This window comes from Mandrillus leucophaeus, unplaced genomic scaffold (genome assembly GCF_000951045.1).
Source record: "Mandrillus leucophaeus isolate KB7577 unplaced genomic scaffold, Mleu.le_1.0 Scaffold175, whole genome shotgun sequence".
Classification (NCBI taxonomy): Eukaryota; Metazoa; Chordata; class Mammalia; order Primates; family Cercopithecidae; genus Mandrillus; species Mandrillus leucophaeus.
Genome location: NW_012101754.1, coordinates 1,022,834 through 1,048,232, shown reverse-complemented (window position 1 = coordinate 1,048,232; position 25,399 = coordinate 1,022,834). Strand labels below are relative to the sequence as shown.

Below are 25,399 nucleotides of genomic sequence, written 5' to 3'. Positions count from 1 at the left end.
CTTTGTCCCCTGCAAGTCTGTTTATTGGTTTAAATTAAGATAAGATTTATTTTTGTAAATGACTGAGATTTATGTAAATGTGTATCTCTGTTGTGTTTTATATACGGGGTGTCTATAAGGGCATTTATCCCTATGAAGGATGTCAAATACTTTCTTCTAATATATGTTTAGACATATTGCAGAGGGGTCCTTGTTATTTGTAATTGAGTTAGGTCATTTACTTTGTGTCTGGTCTCAGCTGTTGCATGGGAAGAGGACAGCACTGATGAGCTGCATGTAGTAGGTACCTGTGTATCAAGAACTGTTGGTATGTATTGCTAATTTGCATACAAAGAGTTTGTCTGCATTGTACAGTTTCTGTGTTTAATATCATTTGTTGTATTCACAAATACAACATATTGAATAAAATATTTATATGAAGGCATATTCAAAAACATCAAACAACTTTATGTAACAAAATGGCATTGCATTACCCACCAATATAGAGAAATGTCATGTAAATAAGTTGGTAAACTCAATTTCCCCCTTTACCATGCCAAAGAAAATTTTAGCTCTTTGATGATACCTCTCTTGCTATTTGTTTGGGATAAGACTTCACCATTTTTTCCCCTCAGAAATTAAGTTTGCTGTTATTAAGTAAGTGCAATCTGTCACTACTGATGTTCCGTATAGTAAATCTGATGGAATTCATTTGTATTTAAAGACCGTGTGTTTTGTACCTCCATGTGCATATGTCCATTGTATCAAGTCTCTATAATACTCCATTCCTTCTGCATGCATATCTGGTGTGGGAGGGTTATTTCTACTGATTTGTTATAGTCGCTGATTGCTTTGCCAGTCCGTCAACAATGCTCGGAAATGTCAATTGTTTTGATATTTCAAGTGACAACATTTTTGTTTTCTAATATAAGATTGCTTTTTACATTTTGCTACCACTTTACTTGGAAAAATTAGAGAAGACATGCAAATTCTCCACCCTATGTAAAGAGCAAAATGGAACTGAGCATTATTTCATTACAAATCCTGAAGAATTTGGAGATTCCTGCTCTAAATGTTTGCTTGTCCTGAATGTTTTTGGGTAGGAGTGGCTTAAAGAGATACACAATGGGTCCAAAGGACTCCTGCTCCAGTTCTTCTAATAGTCTGCCTCTTGGGGAGCAAGCGGAGATTCTTTATCATACCTAGCCACTTGCTTAATGCTTTAAGCACTAAAAGTTATTTTTATCAGGATGAACAATATCAGATTTGGTTGTCTTTAAAAGCAAAAACCAAAAACTTCTTATTAAGTTAGACATGTATCACTTCATTTAAAATTATCCCCCTAATATTATATAGATCATTAACATTTGATACATAATCAAGAAGAGACCACATTGACTAACATTCAGTTGAGACGAAGATGAAAAAATAATTGAATTTTTTTTTTCATTTTAGTTCAGAACAAGGCTATATTGAGGGAAAGCGATTGGGCTAAATCCTCAATATTTTTTTTCCAAAATGCAGGCATATCAAAATCCAGGATGTACATTGTCTTACTTTGAGGGAAACAGTAGTCATAGCTTAGGTTTCTTAGCCTACAATGTGACACATAGGGCCTTTCACTCTCTTGAATACGGAGTAGTGTTTCAAAGTGTTGACAGTTGAGTCTGCAAACTAAGCCTGAGTTATATTTTAGTTTTTTTTTTTTTCTTGGTTTTCACTAAGTCTAATTCCAATATCTACTGGCAGAGATTGCATTTGCATTTGAAGTACTGGAGGGCAGTACTTCCAAAGTGCTGTTGGAATCCAGATAAACTCAAGGAGCCCAGAAAGACAATGGGTATAATGGCTCTCCTCTCATGACTTAGCACTTTAGTTGACTTTTTTGAAAAAGGAATTGGGTAGAATACCTCAGTGATGATTTCCCAAACAAGCAGGGTTAGTGCCAACACCTTCTCTAAACTTGTTGCATCTCTTCCAATTGACATTAATCCCACAGCAGCTTCCTAAAAACAGGAAAAAGCCAATGAGATTTGCTTCTTTTCTCTCATCCATTACAAGTTTGTTCTTGCCCTGCTTGTTTTTAGGAGGGAGTTTCTATCGTAGAGTTGAAAAAGTACAAAATCATATTTTAAAAGGAAAGAGTCTATGTCTTTACATGTAACTATTTTATTTTTTCCAATCTAAATTCAATCACTTCTTAACAGATATATTGGTGTTTGCATTGCTGGCATCAAAACCACACATACACACACAAACACACACATACACACAAAGAAACATAGGGGATAGAAATAAGTAAAAATAAAATATTTCTATTTTCAAAGAAAAAGCATTCCTTAGAGTTTAGGTACCATGAAACTTATGCTATAATACAGTTCCAGTACTATGGTTTCCAACTAAATGAACACTAGAACAGAGATGACTATATTTTCATCTTTGAACTTTTAGTAGAGATGGAGTTTCACCATCTTGGCCAGGCTGGTCTTGAACTCCTGACCTCATGACACACCTGCCTTGGCCTCCCAAAGTGCTGGGATTACAGGCATGAGCCACCATGCCCGGCCTATTTTCATCTTTGTCCTAAATTTTAGATGAGTCACATTTTGAACTTTATGGTATGATAATTTCTCCAATATCTAAATTCTTTTTCTGAAAAAACAAATGCTGAGGACATTTTTGACACTCTTACATGAGACTATGAAAAAGAGCAGCACTTTTGTTGTAGTTGTTGTTAATAAAAAGGATAATAACATACAGAGGATTATAAGAAAAATAAGACACACCTGAGGTTTTCTGATGAGCCGTAGAGAATCAAGGGCAGTTCCAGTGGCGCTGAGGCTGACAAAGTACTGCCCAGCTGCTAGCCAAATCCACCCTTAATTTGTTTTTGTACGGCCTGGGAGCTCAGAAGGAATTTTTATTTTTTTACAGCTTTAAAGTATTAAACAGAAACCAACAAAGAAGAATATGAGACAGGGATGTATGTGGTCCATAAAGTTTAACTTTCTGGTCCTTGATGGGAGGATAACCGCTGTGGTAGGGAAATCCAAAGGTCATTTGTATTACGATAGCTAGATAATATAATGAATTCCAATGTCTGTGCATCAGCAAATACGTCATAAAAATTGCTACAAAACAATAATAATAGGTTGTTTGCAGCTTAAAATGTTTAGGTAGTGAAGAGGAAAGAATATAACCTACATTATTTATTGACTACTTATATTTCCCTCATTTTACAAAAAAGATATATCAATTTACATAATAATAGAACTACAATATGGTTGCACTCCTTAATCTCAGGATAGAGATAACAATTTTATAGATCTATTACATTATGAGAACATTGTTAGGACTATAAAACTCAGCATCAGTTAAATGTTCTCTTAAAATAATTTTCAATATTAAATTTTTAAGTAACTCAGTGGATGCATATTTTCCTTATTTTTGGAAATTTGACTTATAAAGTTTAAGCCATGACTCTAGAATATTTACATCATTAAAATAAAATTTCCAAGTAAAAATTTTCATTTTAAAGTAATACGGAAATGATTTTGCTACATTATTCTAGGATTTTACAAAATAATTCACCTTTAGAAAAAAAGTGGTTTTTTTAGCTCTAAATAATTACAGGTTGCCTAAACTAATGTGTATTAAGTAGATTTACCTGTAAATATGTAAGGGAAGTCCCAATTATTGTACACTTTCATAATTCAATGTGAATTTCATACAAAGCAAAGTTTCACCATAAAGAAAATAAACATTTTGTTCCTATCACTGAGTGAATATTTGTAATTTCTATTTAAGCCATTTCTAGATTTTTTTTTTTTTTGGTCCTTTGTGAGCTTCTGAGATTGGTGCCATTTTATCACAGTATTTCTCTTCTTGAATTCTTTGCATGACCTCAGGTTTCCAGTAAGTTATCCTTAGAAAAAAGAAAGTATTTTAAGGGAAATGGATGCATACTTCAGGCCCATTATATATGTAACTCAATATTGTCTTTTTAAAAGGCCACATTACCATGGAATAAATTAAAATAAAAAGTCAGATTTCTTGTACATATAACCCCTGCCCAGTTTTTAAAATGTGTTATCTTATTTCTAGAAACCTAAAATAGATCTCCCTAAATAACAATTCATTTTTAAATAAATTATCAGCAGGTAAATATATACTGACACAGAGTATAAACAACTTCTGTCACTATTTATTTAAAATGTTAAATTGTACATTTTTCATAATTTTTTTAAGAGAATCTTCTTTGATGAGTTTAAAGTGAGAGGACACAAATGACTTAGTGGCTAAATGATTTAATGTCAAATGACTTAATGACCAGTTTTTGCCCTTGATCCAGCCCCAATCTGATATTCTACTTCCTGTGTATTTGTCTTCATTGTCCCCATATTAAAATGTTGACTGATATGGAATTCTGGAAAAATCTGATCGATTGATTAATGTGAATATGCATGTTTTCCTTAGATTCTAATATGGTCTTTCTTGTGTAAGAATGTGGATTTCTAATAGCCATATAATTCAATGTTTCTCAATGTGGGCGCCACTGACACATGGGGCTGGCTAACTCCTTGTTTGGGGGCTGTCCTGTGCACTGCAGGATGCTGAGCAGCATCCCTGGCCTCTACCCACCAAATGCCTACGACGTACTTCCCCACCCCACCCAGTGTGACAATCAAAGTTGTCTGTAGATGTTGCCAAATGTCTTTTGGGTGGAAAAATTGCTCTCGTTAGGAACCACTTATGTTAATTATGGAAGAAACATTTTTTTCTAGTGTTATTTGCATCTGAATTTGCATAACTCGTTTCTAATAGGTACTCAGATTTCCTTCGTAATTCAGAAATAGAAAAATATACAATGGTCTTTTTAACCTGTCCTAGTGGTGATTATACAAGATTTCCTTTGCATTTAAATGTTCTAATGGCCTAGAAAAAACAAGAATCCAGACCTCTCTCGTGTAATTGTTAAGGATATTCTGAGCCAAGCCAGATTTCACATGCATTTCCATTCCATCCATCCCAGCATTCACAGTTTCCACAGCTACAGATTCCATTCCCTGCAATAAAATACACATGGGTATCATGATCATGATCAAAACGTGCCAAATTTAAACATGCTATTATAAATCACAAGTGTCCACAATGAAATCATTTCATTCATCCTTGGTAGATTTTCTTACTGTGCAATGATGTTATTACTACATTTTATTAAGCAGCTGTGAGATATCTAATCTTTCAAACAATTAGTGGCATTTATTTGGTGCCACTCTTTACTGACCAGATAGTAACCATCGTGTATCACTCCAACTAGGCTTTTAGGTGACAAATTTTGTTTCCCTTAGAGAGCAAGTTATGTCTGACTTATGAATAAATACTGAAAAACATAAAGCTCTTTGACATAACATGAGGCTGGCCAAGTAATCAGCAAAGAGAGTCTTATGTAGTAAGGACGGGCAGAAAGCAAGGGTCTAACTTAATGACACTAAGAGTTATCTTTTACCTTCAGCTAGAGCTGAGGAGGACAAGTATACATGTCTCTGTTTCCTCTGTAACTTGGCAAAACAAATGAATTTATAATCAATTATGAGGGACTCAATAAATTAGGATAGCAGTGGCTATGACACGGCTGAGCCCTCTTTATACCTCTCCCCCATACACACATCCAGTTCCCTAAAAGCAACCAACACATCAACTAGTGGTACTCAGATTCTGTTTAAAAGAATATTCCATTCCCTATACCATGTTCAAAGTAAAATGTGCCAAGAAAATTCTTTTCTGTGTTCAGTATATAACTAGATACATGTGAGTTTGAGGTGGGGAGGTTACTTTGTGGAAGTATTCCAAATAATCACAAAATTTAGCTTCATTCTCTTGTATTCTTCTACGCCCAGGAATAATGTGAGGGCTTTTTCCCAAATGCCCACTTTGCCTTTGGTAGATATGCCATATTCACAGTTGGCCCTGTTGGTCCGGCCACCTAAAGCATTGCATGATGAGTGTCCCTTAGCTCTATAACAAACTGTGGCACAGAGCAATTAGAAAAGGTTAATACTGCACCTGTACAAATGAGACCATCATGTTTGTCGCAGTCTCTGTCATCACAGTCACAGAATTCCCCAGAAATATACCATTCTTCAGCAGAACAAATGCACTTCCCACAATGACAAGAACCTGAAATTACAAAGGCTATTACTCGCCATCACTGTATAACTAAAGGTTTCCATCTCAAATACAATCTCGTTGACACACTGACAACAGGCTTCTAATAACCCATCATCCAAAGGTAAAAGTTTATTGAATGGCTGGTTTCTCAGAGGGGAGCTTTACTTACTGTAATTCATAAAGGTCACCCAGGAAAGCCTTCATTATGGATCTAGACAGTTGCAATTAGCCTTGAGCAAATGTCCCATGGCCCAGTCTGGTTGAAATGTCAATGAGAGCAGGATGGGGTTGATTCTTATAGATGGTCTTCCAAAAAAGTATTCAAAAATAGATTTTTCCCCCTGAATTGAATCATATTTTTAAAGTGCCTCTTCTTTAAAGGAATTGAATAGGGAATTGTATTAAATTAGGTTGCATTTCTAATGAAAACAACTACTAAAGTATTGTGCTTATGATTTTGGATTTTCGTTTACATGATTTTCTCAGAGCAGGAGCACACCTGCATATCGGGTGGCTAATTAAAGTGCTGAAAGTGCACACAATCACTCAGTACATTTGCCTCGTGAGACCGTATCCTCAGGACTGTCATAATCTAGGATAGCTCAAATTACTCCCAAAGTTCATCTTTTATGAGACTCTGGATTCAACTCTTTTTCCCTCCACCCATTTCTTCTCCTACCTAATTAAAACACTTCCTCTTTGGTTATTTAAAATATCTTTATTTACTGAGTAAAAAATTTTATTACAGATATATTTAAAATAAAAGAAAATAAATAAGATGAAGGGTATCCAACACAGAAGTAAGTTCTCTCAGTTTAAACAGCTTTCCATGACAGGCTAAAAACCCTTACATGGAAAAACTGCCTCGACGACAACAGGAAAGACTTTACAATGAAAAAGAAACAAATAAAAAGGACTTCCTTTTCCTTCTGTTTCCTTGGGTTGGTTGTTCTTTCCAAACATGACTTCCCTTTACTAAAAGGTGGCTATCAGTAATTTTTTAAGTCAAAAGTCACGTTGAAAGATTGTGCAGTTGAAAAAAGTATTCTGACATATTTAACAAAACTATAGAATTGGTAAGTTCAAAACACATTTAAAAGGGACAAGAATCAATCATTAGTGCTTCTTTTAAAACACAGTGATTAAAAATGAGTTAACAGCCTAGGTGATTAAAGTGATTATGGAAAAGGAGTTGTGGTCATCACAGATATCATGAAAGGATTCAGGTTCATGTGTCTCAACTACGTGATATTTCATATCAGGGAAACTGGTATATGCATTTTAGCTGCAAAACTCCCCAAAATCCAAATTAAATGTTTGCCATTTCTTGACACACTTCTCAAGGTAAGAGTGCAGTCAGAATTATTTATATTGTGACAATTGTATTTTCATTTATTTTTAACTTCTTGAGTAGCTATGGCATAATTCTATTTAGTCTTGACTTGTTTTCCTGAGGGTCCAGGTTGACTTGCATGCTCTTGAGCAAAATATACACATTTTCTCAGTTTTAATAACTGACTGACATCCCGGTGGTTTCTCAGGACCCAGGAAGGTGCTCCTCCCAGGTCAGTCTGCAAGGGATGCTGGTTCCCTTGTGATCTCATCAAGGTGAGGAATTTTCTGATTTTAGAGATTTCTTTATCCTAATTTTAAAGACTTTATTTCACATTTCTAGGCATAAAAATGTGCAGCACTCTACTGCTTGTTTAACAAATGGATAGTGATATATCTGCCAACAAAGACCACATGGAGTACTTCATTGACTATCAGAGTCGTTTCCTCAGAAGGCACAATACTTAGTGTTTTATTTCCGTGAGTGGAGGAAGATTAATTATTTGAAATATTTGACTGTTTTTAGTTATTTCTAAAGTAGTGTCTGATTTTATATGCCCACAATATTCATATATACACCCAGGATATCATTTTATATATGTCACAATTCATGAAAAGATCTTATATTTCATCTTCAAACTTATCCTCTGGCCCTGGAACTATTGTAATCACTGCTCTTACTTCTGGAATGCTTAGCTTCATGCCCTAGTAAAGCATTTTCAGAAAACTGGTAAGCTCAGCTAAAGTTAATATGGCATATATGGATAGAGCATTTGATGAGTAAATTCCAGTTCTGAAAGTCTACTAGTCGCTGAAATACTTAGGATAAAAAATGAGGATTGATTTTGTATGTGTCATGAAAGAGTAGCTTTTCTAGGTCAGCATTTTCCCAGCTGTGTTATTCTTTCCTGTTTGTCAATGCTCAATGCATCTTAGAGGTAGGAAACTCTTCTACTGCTTGTGAAACTAGAACTAGATAGCATATAGTAATAACACAGTGTGAATACTTATTAGGACCTATTATAGCACCTTCCTTGTAGAACGCTCTAACTGTTTTCTTCCATAGTAGGGGTCAAATTGTGCCTCTCTTAAACGGGAAACACATAGGGAGAGGGTTCCATCAGACAGACGTAGACTGCATGACTATCAAGAGGGGAGAAATGGTTCAACTCAGCTGGCCAAGACCCACTCACACCCCTGAGACCCAGCCCAGCCAGAGAACAGCTGGCTGATCTTGGCAGGAGTTTTAGGGCGGATAGTTCATCACCACAGCACCACTAATCCATTCATTTTCTTTCTCAATATAAGGACCCTTAAGAATGTTCCCATCTCCCTTCCGTGCATTTTTGCTGGCTTCCTTCCCTGGGGAATCAGTCACATTTTCTCATGTGTCTTCAGGGCATCTTAGGACATAGAAAGGGGAAATAAATGAAATTTTACCTTCAAAGATGAGAATGGAAGAGAGAATAAAGGAAACCGCCCTGGACCTCACAGGCAATAAACAAACAGTTAACTGAAGACTTCACTCTGATTCAATCCACTCTTCTTTTTAGTGATCTGCCTATCTGTGATGTATCTCCCTGCAAAAACTTTCATATACAGTAGTTTAAAAATAAGCTGTTTCTTCCTGCAGGTCTGACTGCACAGACATATTGAGCGAGGCAACTTGAACACCAGGCTGAGGCTGATTTTGTGACGCATCTCTCACTCTTTCTCTTTCTGGGGATGTGGGACAGGTCACGGGTGGGTGAGTGAGTGTATATGCTGGACTTCTTTGGGTGATGTGGGACCCAAGAAGTATCACTGAGAGTTTAAGGAGACAATTAATGACGTGTTTACAGCCATTGTCGCACAACAGCATCTGTAAGAAGATTGGATGTGATTACCTGGATCTAGCTTGAAGTAATCAAGGCAAAGATAAAATTGTGTAGTCTGGGATCCAAATAAATAAATCCCCAAGTGAACAAAACAACCCACAATGGATTATATCATGTACTTTGCAAAGGTAGCTAAGCTTAGGGGAGACCCGGCACGGCACTAACCTCATCTCTCTTGGTTATTCACAAAAACTATTTGAGTCTGAGGGCAAGGCACCTTTGTCCGTTGCCCATTCCATTACTAATGTTGGACTTTCTTTTTCATTCAAGCCTGACAAAATGCTGCAACCTGACATCCCAGCAGGCAGTTTTCACTATTGTACTAACTACTCCATCTGTTATGAAGGTCACAACAATGTATCTTGTTTTAACTTTTTCTATGGAGTGATTTATTGTCTTGGCTATAAATTTGTAAAGAAATAAAACGCTATTTCTTCATCGTCTCCTGAGGTGATGGCTTCATTGACAGCTCATGGGAAGTGCACGTTTCAGCCTTTTGGTGGGTACAGGCCACCAAGTGATGTGCCATGGTGATCCTGTGCCCACTGCTCAGATCTGCCCCATAATCAAATAAAGAAGGACTCTGAATATCTTTTGTGACCATCAGGGTGAGGGACTTCTTCCATTGACAAATTTGAGAAAAGTTACAGAATATTTGGACAAGTCCATGAGATTGATCAAGAAATACATGGCCCCCGTCAAAAAATCAGAAACAGGTTTTTCTTTTCCATCACTACGTTAAAGCCCCTTAGTCTATTTCATGCGTTACTTTTCCTGTGGTTCTCAGGGTGGGTTGTGGGGTGGTGCTCCCCACTGGAACCAGGAGTAACTGCGGCATCCCCATTATCCTCTGTGCCTACCATACATCACAGTTCCGTGATCCTGGTTTTATCCCCTTTCTTCATCGATAATCCAACAATGATGTCTCCATAATAGGAGAAAAGAAGGGAGATCACGATCAGCTGCTGCCAAAAGTCCGAAGGCCCATCCACTAACATGAATGTCAAAATGTGCAGCCTTGGGGCAGCTTTCATATTTCCTTTTGAGTTTAAAGACTCCCAAACTCTCTATCCATTGAAGGATAAACAAATAGTTTAGACAAATATGCTTTCAACCCTTCACTGATCTCTGAATATATTGCCACCACCCAAAGCAAACAATTTGCAAAGGCATTAGCTAGAGAGACTCTTTGGCTTTGTTTGTTTTGTTTTGAGGAAATGCCTTTAAGTCAATATTTAGTCATCCTATTTTTTTCCTTGTATTTTCTACATTTACGATGCTGAAAGATGAGAATCTTTCCTAGGGCTGTAATGACTTTCATAAGAATGTTTATTTCTTGAAAAGAAACAACTCTTGTTGCATGACCTTCAGTTTAGGAAATGGAAGACTGCTATTTGTTACCCTGGAGGGTATGGCTTTGTGTGTTTTTCCTGTACTCGCAGTTGGACGCGTCTTAAGGACGACCCGCTTATGGACAGTGTTTAGGATTCAATAGTGAGTGTAGTAAACACATAAACACAAACACTAGTTGACTTTTAAAATAAACAAATATAAATAAGCACACTAGTGTTTTAATACATATGGGTATCCTCATTCAGTAGAGAGCTTCTGCGAAAAGCTTCTGTTCTTATCCCAATGACAATGCTATTACAGAAAACCAAGTCAAAAAGTATCTAAACTTAAGTGTTCTATGTCTGAAGCAATGCTCAGAGGAAAAATAAATCTGACTCAAAAACCATTCATTCTTGGTATCTTTTTATACACAGATCATTCCCTTCTAATCTGATAACATCTCTTTTATTCCCTTCTACTTCTCTCTTGCAGTTTAATTCCATCACTGCCTCCTTTTCTGCTTTTCTTCATTAATCTCCTTCTCCCCAATTCTTTCCCTTGTTTTCTTCCTTTTAACCTTTCTTTCTTTTTGGTTCTCCCAACACAGCTTGAATTCAAGGTAGGTGTTTCTAGGGGCTGAGGCCCCCTGAGAACAGAACTGGTGGAAGATTTGTTTGGGGCTTGAAATTAGATTGAATTAATGAGAGAACAAACAAGGCACAAAGCGATTGCTTTAAACTCATTTTCCACCTGCCTGCTGTAATGGCATTAGGTTGAAGGCATGGCCTCCTTGCCTGAGCATTATAAACACAAGTGTTGAACACAGAATTCCTGGAAACCAAGGACACTGTCATCTGTTGAAGTGAACATGTTTGCATTCATTTTCATCCCCCTTCTTGGCACCACAGATAGTCACAGCATCCATCCTCTTTGATGTCCGAAGTTCTGCCAAAAAGGCTCTTTCAACCTGATAGCATTGGTCTTGCGCACGAGGCAAAACAAAAGCTACTGTTTAGGGCACAGAGGGCACATCTTGCTTCAGAGACCTCCTTCCCTTATGTGTGTGGCAGCCTCACTGGTGTGGTTCTTTGGCAACAGGATTCAGTGTCTCTAGTACACTTCTGCTTTGCTGTCTTCTTCGGAAAGTTATTTACATGGTCATCCTGACCAGCAGTAAATGAATCTTCAGCCAGAGCTGTGCCCTGTCTGAAAAAAAAGTGTGTCTTTTGTGTAAAGAGGATACTGAGCTGAAGAGAAGAGCTAGGAAGCCCCATAACTTCAGTTTCTTTGAAGCGCTGCTCCCCAGACATGAGGTGAGAATCTTTCAGGTTCCCTGTGTCTTCCCAGTCACTAGCAAAGAACACAATGGCTTTCTAGATGATGCCATATGCACTACAATGGCAGGATTTTAAAGTCCCTTCAAGAATAGTATACAGAAACATCAAAATCAAGGTGTTCAAAATTTAATCTATTACTATTCTTTACTCAGGGTAAACCTCTTCCAATTTTTCTGTGTGTGTGTGTATGTGTGTGTATATGTGTGTGTGTGTGTGCATGCATGTGTGTGTGTGTGTAGGATGGGAGACGGGGAAGGCTTGCTTTTTCCTTGAATATGTTTCTGTGGCAAATGTTTTATTGGGTTGGTGGCTTCTCTTCAACCAACTTGTAGGTTATAACCGTTTGGCAGGCTTTTGTTTTCTTTAATTATTACATATATATATACACATATACATATGTGTGTGTGTGTGTATATATATATGTGTGTGTGTATATATATATATATATTTTTTTTTTTTGGAGATGGAGTCTTTCTCTGTCATCCAGGCTGGAGTGCAGTGGTGCGATCTTGGCTTACTGCAACCTCCCCCTCCTGGGTTTAAGCTCTTCCCCTGCCTCAGCCTCTCAAGTAACTGTAATTACAGGTGTGAGCCACAATGCCTGGCTAATTTTTTGTATTTTTTTAGTGAGTAGATTTTTGTATTTTTCACCATGTTGGCCAGGCTGGTCTAGAACTCCTGACCTCAAGTGATCCACCTGCCTTGGCCTCCCAAAGTGCTAGAATTACAGGCATGAGCCACGGTGCCCAGCTGAACAATCACCTATTTTCTTATATCAGGCTGCACATGTTCACTTGGAACAAATGGTGATTTTTAGGTCAAAGAAAATTCCTCAGACTTGTGGGATACTACCCTCCCCCATAGCTTTTCTTTCCTTTTTAAAAAATTAAACCAAATTAAACTAAATATTTAGTATCCTTTTGGTCTTCTCACACCTTTAATCCTCCCCTGATCCACATACAGCTAAATAATTGAGCCCCAGAATTTCCCAAAGTCATACCTTTGGGCAGCTCAGATGCTAGTGGTTACTTTTCTGCAGTTCTGAGCGGTGTTGTTTCAGACATGAGCCCAAAAATCATTCTTTTGCCTTTTTCCCCCTTTTTTGGGTCCATTTAATACCCGGTATATTTTGTTGTCCTAATTTCTTCATAAAAGTATTAATTCTATTTCATTCAGCAATAACTTTGCATACAAGGATATTTTTGCATGAATCTTCTCACATGCATTTCATTTTCTTAGATCCAAAACTTCATTTGGTTAATCTTCAAGCTTCAAGTTGGGTACAGCAGAGGACATAGTGGTTTGCTTTCATGCAAAGTTCAGTCTGGGAAAGACAGTTGCTACATGCTGTTCTACAAATCATGTGTCAGAACAGGAATCGAGTGCAGGCTCCAGCAGAGATACTCACCCTTCCCCGAGCACAATATGCCATCTGCTGATTCACACAGATTCTTGCTTTGTTCTTCCGTCATGTTACACTTCCGCGGATGTTGGCAGAGCTTTCCAAACCATCCTCTCTCACAAATGCAGCGACCACAGGAACATGTGCCGTGGCCTGTGAAGCAACCACAGGGAGGGAGTGACAGGAGAGGACGAGGAAATTACCAGCTGAAGCAGAGAGTTTTAAGAAATAAATGTGTAAACCATAGGATCTCATTTCCCATCCAACACATTTTTCTTTATGCATAGTCAATTTGGCATGTAATTGTTTAAAAGAACTTACAACAGAGTTCTAGCTTAACACAATAAATTGAATGTAGCATAGGAGATGGACTTGAGGGAAAGAAATCTTGCAATAATTTAAAATGGAATTATACCACCCTTTCTTGATAGAAAATACTTCTTCATTTGCATTTTTATCAGTATGGAGTCTTAGTGCTATTCTTCATTGCACACACCATGCCACTCAGACCAATTTGCAAGGCTAGTCACATTACCACTGCTGGCAGTATTTATTGATTGTTCTCCTATTGCTTACTAACAAAACAAAAGGTTAACTTTCATACAAATGGCATTTGGCACTATATTACTTTATCTGTATACCTCTCTGCTTAGTAATAACAACAGATATAAGTGGAAGCTATGGTGTCTCTCTATTATTGCATAAAAGTTAACATCAGCTTGGATTCATGTTTGGCACATTTTTTCTGGTTTGGTTCCTGACATTGGTTCCTGGTTTTTAAGATGTTTATCTTTTGGTATACATGCAACATTCTATTTGTGACATCTATATAACAGGATGTACACATGTTTACTTGCTTGCCACCAACATACCATTAGATTGCATGATACTCCATTTCAATTTCTTCCATTTCAGTTTCCACTCAACCCTTTATTCCTTTTCCTGATAAGTGCATTGCCTTACAACAGGGTCTCTCTGAGTCAACTATTTGCCTAGCAAAGAGTTACTGAGTATCTGTTATGAACAGAGCATTGTGCTAGGCAATAGGGGATACAAAACCAAGCACCATGGACAAAGTGGTCCCTGCTCCTCTTCCAGGTACAGGTACGCTCATCATTTACACTGATAAGCCTCTCTGAAGCTGTTGACACCATTCTCTCCTGACCATTCGCTCTGGCAGGACCCTCAGGAGGGAACCTTGCTCCATCTGCTCCCCCTCCATTCAGCTCTGCACAGGAAGGATGAGTAACCAATGCTTAATGCTTTGGAATTGATTATAATTATTTTTTCTTTTTTTTTTTTAGAAGTGATAGGATTTTAATTTCTACAGAAATCCCTCTAACAATTGAGTGGAGAATGAAATAGATGGCTGTGAGAATTGGGAGCATGTACCTGTGCAGATTGGTGGAGAAGCCCAGGTCCTGCCATGAGAAATATGGTAAAAAAAAATGAGGTAGAGTAAATGGAGTGAAGGACACTTGGGAGAATGCAGATTGGCAGGAGGTGGTGAGTGACTGTGGTGAAAAGAAGGTTTCTGATCTCAGAGAGGTGAGCAGAAGTCTCCTGGAGAGGGTTTCTTGGAAACTATTTTGTTTGTTTGCTTTTTGGTGTTTTTTTTTTTTTTTAATTAAATAAGAGAGATTTTTTCCTTGGGTTATACCACATCCCTGCCTCACAGGTCATGCAACAAGTGCCTCCCGACAGCCAGAGAAGGTCTGGGAGAGAGGTTTTTTAATCCAGCAGATGTTGCTCCCCTGGAGAAAACCGGGATCCTGAAAGAAAGACAGGGTACAAGGAACTTCTGACATTCTTTTAAAGAATATTCTGGGAAAAACATCAGATACCAATGGGGGACTATTAAATTTGCAAGAAAAATATCGCTGCCATACCTTTAATGTGCACTCAGTCAGCAAGTGCTCTGGCACTTTCTAAGGCTGATGACTGTTCTTGTCACACAGGTTAGCAAAAAAGGAAAAAATAAAATAAATGAGGTAACTTTGGTCTTTTTCACCTAGCTTGATTTAAGTGCTAAGTAAAAACAAACAAAGAAACAAACAAAAAACCCCAAAACCGAAACCATTCAAGTTTAAAAGTAGCACGCATGTAAACATGTGATCGATAACTGGCTCAGCCTGAGGAGCTAAGGGAAGTCTACGAAGTGAAAACCCACCATGCAGTGTGACTCGGCTTTGCAGAAGATGAAATAAAGATATAAATGGAGATAACACGTGGCGATGTTTTAAACTTATTCTCAATGCAACCTTGAAGTTTGGTATTATCCCATTTTGCAGTCAGGCAACTGAGCTTTAGAGAGATTAAGCCCTGTAATTTGCTTCTCAATCACATAGTTCAACCACACAGTATCGGAACTGACTCTAGTTCCTCTGATTCCAATGTCTACACTCTTCCCAAAGTGTTGCTTTGCCTCTATATTTCACTTTAGAAAGTGAGACATAGCAGGCTTTTCTTAATTCTTGTCTCTTTCAACCACCACATCATTTGAAGGTGTATATTTGATATTCACAGGCACTTTCTCCTTGCAAGTCTCTTCTCTATTGGCATGCTACAAAATTCTCTTTGCCTCATTCAACACTCCTCCTTTGTCTCTGTTTATTCTTCTACCTTTGTTTTGTTTTGTTTTTACTGAACCAATAAGTGCAGGTTTTCACACATTGCTTATCTTTAATCATCTTTTTTAATCTCTCCATAATTTCTCTTTTGAAAAATCCATAAATTTTGGGCTTTCAGATAACCACCAAGACCACAGTGCTGTATCTCCAGCCCCTGATTTTCTCCCACATTCCCCTCTCATGATTTCACACTTTGTGTTCTATTAGCATCCCCACTTAATACCTCCAGAGCTACATAGGCAGGGTCCGACCCGCAGACCCTGGCGAAACGACAGATGAACAAATGCTCCCAGACACAGGTATCCAGTGAAAGAGTGGGCTAGGGGACCAGGCTGCTCACAGACACCAGACACCAAGGAGGGTGCTGTAAAGAGTCAGCAGCCGTGGCCCTGACAAGCTGGCACTGCGGGCATTTATTCAGTATAGATTTAATGACAAAGGCTTTGAGTCAATACACTTGTGGGCAATTTACATGGTCACTCCCCTCCCTGGAGAGAGTAGTCCTGCACACAGAGGATTAAAGGCCAGGTTCTAAGGCCTAAGTTAATTTAGATTAGTTTCACTGGATAAGAGAATCTGGCTGCCTTCAGCCAAATCCTTTCCCAAAACTTTTGTAAAACCTTCCAGCCTTCCAAGAAGGTTTTCATCTTCTACAATTTCTCCCACCACCCTGACCGACCGATCTCCTACATCCATATATGATTTTCTTTTCAAAAGCTGCTTTTTTTTTGTCTTTCTCATTTATTTTAACGTAACATCTATCCTTTCAATCAACCAGTTCATGATGTCTTGAGTCTTATTTGAATTTCCCTTACTGCCCTCATCCAGCGTGTTGTCAAGTCTTGTGGAAACCACCTCCAACATTCCCACTCACAACACCATCACAACGTCGGAGAAACTTTCCTGTCATATCTCTCCAATACTCTGGCTTGTAGATTCCTACAGCACAACTTGATGCTCATCGCAGCCTTGATATCTAATCCTGTATAACTCCCTGAAGCTCACGGCATACAGTTTACGTACTCTAGCCTTTGTTATGTTTTAGCTTCTTGAAACACAGAGTCCCAAGCTACATTTCCAATCATATTCCTTCTGTTCTCTCTTTAACCAAACTGGCCATTCGTTGTTTCCTGCACATTTGTCATGCTTTTCTGACCTCATTTTTGCAGAGGTAGAAGTACCTTTCCCTTACTATACACATTCAGGTTCTGAGTAATTTTCAAAGCTTAACAAAAAGTGACTACCCTTCTGTGAAGATTTTCCTAATGTCCCTAAGTGGGACTCATTGTTTCTCCTCTAAATTTCTATAATATCTTATTTTTTACCACCTGTGGAACTTTTTTGAATTCCATCTCATGGTATATAGTTATGCATCAGGAACTTTTTTGACTTCCATCTCATGGTATATAGTTATGCATCAAAGGAATCCACTACTCTACTATGAATTTTCTGAGTATTACTTCTGTCATCACCACAGTTTTATAGACACCAGAGTGCCTAATGCAATGCCTGAGACACAGCGGGTCTTCAAAAACTTGGAGGAGATCGAGATTGTCTTTTTCAAAACATCTTTCTCATTTTTACCCACAAACCAAAGTAGAGTACAGTCAAGTTAGAAAATGAGTAGACAGCCCCTTAACAGCTATCTGCTCAATGAGTCATTGTTAAATTGAGTACATCTTGACTTCTCCATGAAAACCAAAGTCCACTTAAAGTCCAGATCTCCTGAAAGAGTTCAGTAAAAAGTTGTCCATCTTTGGAGACAGAGAATCTGTTGTACGAGAAACCAAAAATAAAGAGAAAGAGAGCTTCTAGTACCAGCTCAATTGGACTATGAACTTCTCAAATGCTCATGTTTCTTACTGACCCTAGGTTGGTAAGAATTGTCAACAATTTGACGTAACTGAAATCACTTAATCTGTATTGCACAGAAAAATATTCTGTCTTTTTTTTGTTTTCTGTCTTCTTTTTTTCCAAATTTAATTAGTGCTATATGGAAAACGAAAATACATCTTATGAAAATTTATAGGATACAGCAAGAGTAATATTTGGAGAGAAATTTACTGTATGAATGCAATCAGAAGCAACAAAAAATATAAAATCAATGATGTATTCTTTCACTTTAAAACACTAAAGAAGAGCAATATAAAACTATATGGGTCATAAGAAAAGAAATGCAATCAATTCCATGACAAATCAATACAACTGGAAATAGAAAATCAACAGAGCAAATCAATAAAACAAAAGTTGGTTATTTGAAAAGATCAATAAAATTAATAAATATTAGGCCAGGCTAAACAAGAAAAAAGAGAGAAGACACAAATGTTTAAAATGAAAAATAAAAGAGAGATCATTATATCTTACCTCATGGACATTAAAAGGATAACAATAGAATATTATAAACAATGATTTGTCCAAAAATCTGATAACCTGGATCATTTGGACCAATTCCATGAAAGACACAATCTATTAAAACCCACATAAAAAGAAACAGATAATTAAAGTAGACCTATAGCTACTTTTTTCTACAATATTTTTTATTATGGTAAAATAGATATAACATAAAATTTACGACCTTAACCATTTTAAGTGTACAGTTCAGTAGCACTAAGTATATTCTCATTGTTGTACAACCATCACCACCATTCATCTCTAGAATATTTTCATCTTCTCAAATTGAAACTAAGCACCCATTAAACAGTAAGTCCCAATCCCTTCTCTTCTCAGCTCCTAGAAACCAACATTCCAGCTTCTGTCTATGTATCTGACTACTCTAGGAACCCATATAAGTGAAATCATACAGCGTTTTTCTTTTCATGGTTGGCTTATTTTATTTATCATAATATCTTAAAGATCCTTCCATGTTGTAGTATGGTGACAATTTTTTCCCTTTTAAAAGTTGATATTCTGCCTTTGATTTAAGATATTATTGAGAATAATTTTATGGCACCTCACTGCAAATAATATAAAATGTTATGCAAGAAAATAGATGATTTTTTATTTTTTTATGTTGTTTTTTTGAGATGGAGTCTCACTCTGTCACCAGGCTAGAGTGCAGTGGCAATCTTGGCTCACTGCAACCTCCGACTCCTGGGTTCAAGCGATTCTCCTGCCTCAGCCCGCCAAGTAGCTGGGATTACAGGTGCATGCCACCATGCCCAGCTAATTTTTGTATTTTTAGTAGAGATGGGGTTTCAGCATGTTTGCCAGGGTAGTCTCAATCTCCTGACCTCGTGATCTGCCTGTCTCGGCCTCCCAAAGCGCTGGGATTACAGGCCTGAGCCACCGTGCCTGGCGATGATTTTTTATTATTAGCTAATTTATTATATCTTTCCACGAAGTTAAGTTGGTATCTAGCTCAGGCAATCATCAAAAATACATTAATATTTAAATGTTTTGAGTTGTCATTTACATGACTTAAGAAAAAAACAACTTTCAACACCCTCTTTTCTATAAACTCTAATAATTTAGTTATCTCTTCAAGAAATATTTTCTATATATCAGGAATTGTATTAAGAGCTTAGAATATAACAGTAAATAAAATAGGCATTGACCCTGTCTTCATGGTAACTATGGTCTACTAGGGAAGAAAATAATGATAAGCAACATTTGAGTAACAGAAGACAAAAAGAAAATGCTAGTATATTCAACAGCGAGAACACTGTTAACTAGGGTAGTCAGGGAAGGGTTCAGTGACAGCCAAGGGATGAGAAGGAGCCAGACAGCCAATGTTCTAGGAACAGAGCCTAGAAAAACAAATGAAAAGTTCTTGGGACAAGAAATAGCCTGGCATGTTACAGGCAGTAAAAGAAGGCCAACGTGTTTGAAGAATAGTAAGTTAAAAACATTGAATAATGAAGGTGGAGAAATTTCCCTTCTCAGAAATGAGAACATAGCAAATGGTTTATTCTTGGTAAAAAATCTAAATTTATTTTAAGAGGATTGAGAAACGACAGAAGGGTATTAAGGAAGGGAGTGATGTGATAATACAGTTTACACTTTGCAAACTCATTTGGCAACTAGGTGGGAGAGATAAGGTATGTTGGGAGGAAAGAGTATGGGGAAGTTAGAGGGTTCTTGTTGTTTTCCAAGTGAAAAGTGATAGAAGCTTAAAGGACAGTGGTGGCAGTGGAAACACAGAGAAGTAGATGGAAATCTATTTTGGTGATGGTGCCTGTACATGTGGGACACAATGTTGGATTGGATGTGGCAAGTGAGGGAAAGAAAAGACAAGTTTTCTAGCTAGAGGAAACTGTAAATAATGATGCTGTTTATTGGGTATGGGCACTTCAGGAGAAAGAGGATGAGGGCAGAAAAAATGGCTCTGTTTTGAACCTCTTGTATTTGAGATACTCTTAAGACAAAGAGATAGTGAGGTCAAGTGAGCAGCTGGGCACAAGCTGGTGCTCAGAGAACAGGTTAGCTCTAGGCATGAACATGTTGGAGCTTACAAATGTAGATGACACTTAAAGCCCTAGAAATGAAGCAGCTATCTGGGGAGAAATTAGTCTTGGGAAACCCCAATATTTAGAGTTAGGTAACGAGAAAAGCCAGACAAGAACATTCAGTAAAGAAAGAGAAAACTAAGATTGTGTTGTCTCATGAAATGACAAAGGAGCATGTCCCATACTGGAGGTCTACTAAGTGGAATGTTCCTGGAAATTTGAGTTTAAAAAATAAGACCATAGAAGTAGTTTTATTCATCTTTTGTCTCATCAACACGACTGTGTTGCCACTTAGACCTGTAAGAGGAACACTCAGGGCAGAACTGTTAGAGAATCATCTACACAGACCATTCATTGATAATAACACCTGTGTTTAATGGTACAGTGGGCCTGTGTTGTCCAGCATAATACAGTAGTCACTAGCCACATGTGCCTATTTAAATTTATTAAAGTAAAACTTAAAACTCAGTTTCTTAGTCTCACTAATCACCTTTCAAGTGCTTGATAGTCGCATGTGGTCAGTGGCTATTATGCAGAACACTGTAGATATAGAACACCTCCTCCATCTTTGAAAGTGCTATTGGACAGCACTCATCTAGATAATGACTTTTTTCCATGCAATCCATTGGCTCTGAGGCACATTTCCTTAAAACACTGTGATAATGAGTCCCAATAGGAAACTGACTTATGAATAGACATGGATTCAATCAGATACTACATATTGCCTATCCAATATCCTCCCTCCTTCTTAATAACAAACAATTCCTCATTTTTTTTCAGGGAGGGGACACTATGCCTATCTGGGAAGTGACTAACCATGCTCCCTTTGACCTGAAAGCACCCATATGACATAGCTCTAATAAATGAGAAATAAGAGAAAATCTCCTGGGTGAGATTTCTAGGAAACTATTGCCTTCCAAAGGAAATGGGACAAACTCAGCCAGCACATGTCCTTTGCCCTTTGTCCTATTTCTTCTTCCCTGGAAGAAGGACACAACTGGAGGTTGCTTATGAACATGATAATTGTATTAATCCATGTTCATTCTGCTGTAAAGAACTGCCCAAGACTCAGTAATTTGCAAGGAAAGAGGTTTAATTGACTCACAGTTCTGCATGGTTGGGGAGGCCTCAGGAAACTTAAAGTTATGGTGGAAGGGGAAGCAAATATGTCCTTCTTCACATGATAGCAGGAAGAAAAAGTATGAGAGTCGAGTGAAGGGAGAAGTCCCTTATAAAAGCATCAGATCTCATGAGAACTTACTATCACGAGAAAAACATGGAGAAAACCAACCCCATGATTCAAGTATCTCCCACTGGATCCCTCCTACAACACCTGGGGATTATGGGAACTACAATTCAAGATGAAATTTGGGTTGGGACACAGACAAACCATAACAAAGACAAACGTTATACTGGAAGGGCAGAGCAGGAGAAAGAGATAGGGTTCAGGGACACTGTGGTGCTCAGGCAGTCACCTTACCATCCATCCATCCCTGGAATAACAACCTGGAGACTCAGGATCTGTGTCCATCCCCTTCAGCCAAACGCAGGACTAACTGATCCACTTGCAAATTCACGAAACAGGTGTGCAATTTTAAGATGTAATTTGGAGACAATCACACTCTGACTGTATTGTCCATTTAAGAAAGGCTTAGTCTGAGTATGTGGTCTGATCTCTTCCTCATACAAGAAATCCATCAGTGCCTGGGAGTTACTGAATTCATACTCTCAGGTGGCATGATCTCCTTCAAATTGCAGCGATGAACTAGAGAATTCCCTGAAGAAATGTGAACTGATTATGTAATTAAGAGGTGGCTCTTCATTATCCCTTCTTGTTTTTTAAATTGGACTCATGGGTAGCTATTCCAGGAGCATAGAGGAAAGAAGAAAAGCAATAAGCAGCCTAGTTCTTATTCTCACCCTGGGTATATGGCACACAGGAGGGAAGTCTCTGATTTAATTTATATTAGGCTAAACAATTAAACACACATGCACCAGTATGTGAATATATTTTACTTGTGTCATCTTAAAATAATATACCAATAAAATAAATAAACCTTAGGAACTACCACTGGACAAATCATGCTTTTTATAAATAGTGACTTATCTGATAATAAATCCATGCATGCATAGGTCACGTAACATTTTCTTTTAATAAAGATGTTCTGAGAACATCCACAGACAGTCTATGATGATTGAACATGACTCACAAGTTAATTAAATGAAGAATGATCTCACTTCATGCTGATTTTCTTTCTGCTAGTCATTTTCATGACTCTTTTTCAGGTTGTAATTTTGGTGTAATCAAAACTGAACTGTAAAAATTATGAAATTAGTTACATTCACCTTCAGGTACAACTGCTAATTTATCCAACCTATCAGAATTGGTTTAATCATCTTTAGGGTTATTGGTAGGAAAGGGGATACATACTATTGGCTCTTAGTTCTCATGCATCTGCTAATCAGTTAAGTTTATACATGTTTTTCATTTTACTTATTTGCTTGTTTGCTAAAATGCTAAGACAGTCCCTGGTTTTGGAGTCACGTACCATATTTCACTCTCTGGCCACATGTTGGATGTATAGATTTTATATCCTCCATGTGAAAGGCCACAGATCTTACGGCTTAGTGTCTGGTGGAGAACTAAAAAAATTACCAAAATGAGTCACTCTCTATTTTGTTATCCTCTGAAGCCATAACAGAGGGATGGTGTCTGTGTGTTTCAGACTCTCATATTAGTAAGATTTGTTCTCCACTGGCGAGATGATGGGGGGACTAATTGCTTTGGAAAAACCAGCTGTGATTTCCTCCCTGAGGTACAGAGCGACTGATTTGTGTGAGTCCAACTTCCTTCCAAAACACTCTGCAGCTAGTGCTTCCAGATACCTGAGACAGATGTATTACTTTGTTCTGCAATGCAGATGGCCACTACAATCTTTTATTTTCATCACAGATACAGGGCATTCATCAAATATATGATGAATATATTTGATGTTCTGCCATATAGTACCAGGCACATTTCCTTCTTTAGGTCTCATTCTTATCATAAAGCCAAATGGATTATTATCCTTGTTGTGTACAGGACTAAACCAAGGTAGAGAGGCCAAATAAATACATAGGTAAACCAAAGCAGAGAGGACAACCTGTTCAAGTTATTACAATAAGCAGGAAATAGAGCAAGGATTAAAATCCTGGTCTGTCTGAATACAGGGTTCCCATTCATTTTGCTGTACGGCACTGCCTCACTTAATTCCAAAGAAAATAGTTACTTCTTCTCACTTAAAACTTACGTGAAAAAAATGAAACAAAGTGTACACCATGTACACTAAAGCAACTGAGGATACATACAATGTGGACTTCATCTAGACAAAATATCAAAATACCCAAAGAAGATTTATTTTTTGTTTCTTATTTTTTTGAGATGGAGTCTCGCTCTGTCACCCAGGCTCGAGTGCAGTGGCACGATCTCGGCTCATTGCAAGCTCCTCCTCCTGGGTTCACACCATTCTCCTATCTCAGCCTCCCTAGTAGCTGGGACTACAGGCGCCCGCCACCATGCCTGGCTAATTGTTTGTATTTTTAGTAGAGACAGGGTTTCACCGTGTTAGCCAGGATGGTCTCTCTCTCCTGACCTCGTGATCCACCTGCCTCAGACTCCCAAAGTGCTGGGATTACAGGCGCGAGTCACCATGCCTGGCCCTAAAGAAGATTTATGAACTTATATTTTGAAAATAATTTTACTCCTCGGAAATAAAACCTAGGAAGAAACACAACATAGTGTCATCATTTATTATTCTAGGATGATCAATTAATGGGTGATTTTTATTTTGTTGTTTCCATTTTTCTCTACTTATTTTCTTTAATTTTGAAAGCAAAAACATTAATTTAACAATATTTTTAAAGACCTGATATCTAAAGATGAGCCAAGTATAATAAATGAAGGTACAAAATATGTATTATAAATGACACGAGGAAGTAATCTGTGAAAAAAATCCTTTCTAATGACGGGTACAGAAGCAGCTGAGAAAGTGCTCTTGATGTAAAAAAAAAAAAAAATGAAATAGATACATTCCTTCAGTATCTAATAAATATCTTTCACCTTTGTGCTTTTGCTCTGCTTTTCCAGGCCTAAAATGTTCTTCACATCCTATTTCTGCACATCTAAATACTAGCTGTTCAAGGTTCGAATAACATCCTAACCTCAACTTGAAGAATCCTGTATCCAAAGCTGGAATAGTCCTTCCTTTCTCATTCTCCTTAACTTACTGTGAATCCTTTACTTGATCATTTATTCAAATAAAAACATTGAGCATTAACCTTTATCCTAGCTTTGACAATATGAGAATGAGAGAGAGATTGATTATATCCATGAGAATTGTAGACTTAAAGAAAAGGGACACAGGGACACTCTCAACACAACCACATCACACTACAATGCAGGTGGTGCAGTACAGAAGAAGTAGGACATCATTTCAGAAAGACTTCCTAAAGGAGATAATTTGGAAAAATCATGGAAGAATGGAAGGACAATGAGAAGTCATTCACAAGGAGAAGTGATAATAAGGACTAGAATGTCAGGGAGAGGGAACAAATATATCCAAGGGATATGTTCCAAAGGGAGCAACATATCCAAGTTTCTCCATTTCTGTTGCTCTCTGTGAAGAAATCAATTTTTCAAGAAATGGAGACAACTGGTCAAGACAAGCATAGTCTCCTCCACCATTCAATTGCTCAAACCAGAAACCTAGCATCATCCTTGATCCTACCCTGCCCCTCATATTGTGCAATCATGAATTTCCTTAAATACTGCTTGTACTCTGGGGAGGGAGCTCCAAGTTTCACCTAAGCTTTCTGGCTGACACTTGCCACCAGTCTCCTTCGAAAGCTGTGGGAC

General features: G+C 37.7%; 1 protein-coding gene across 4 annotated transcripts in view; it reads right to left on the bottom strand.

The window, feature by feature from the left end:
* Positions 1 to 4,161: 4,161 nt before the first annotated feature.
* The window catches only part of ITGBL1 (integrin, beta-like 1 (with EGF-like repeat domains)), a 280,376-nt gene continuing 259,138 nt past the window's right edge, over positions 4,162 to 25,399 (bottom strand). For all 4 annotated transcript variants that reach the window (XM_011977218.1, XM_011977217.1, XM_011977219.1 and 1 more), the window contains 3 exons: positions 13,437 to 13,583; positions 6,046 to 6,159; positions 4,162 to 5,045 (listed from right to left, as the gene is read on the bottom strand). In XM_011977218.1, coding sequence (XP_011832608.1) covers positions 4,954 to 5,045; positions 6,046 to 6,159; positions 13,437 to 13,583 — 353 coding nt within the window. In that variant the 3' untranslated portion in view covers positions 4,162 to 4,953. The remainder of the gene's footprint in view (positions 5,046 to 6,045; positions 6,160 to 13,436; positions 13,584 to 25,399) is intronic.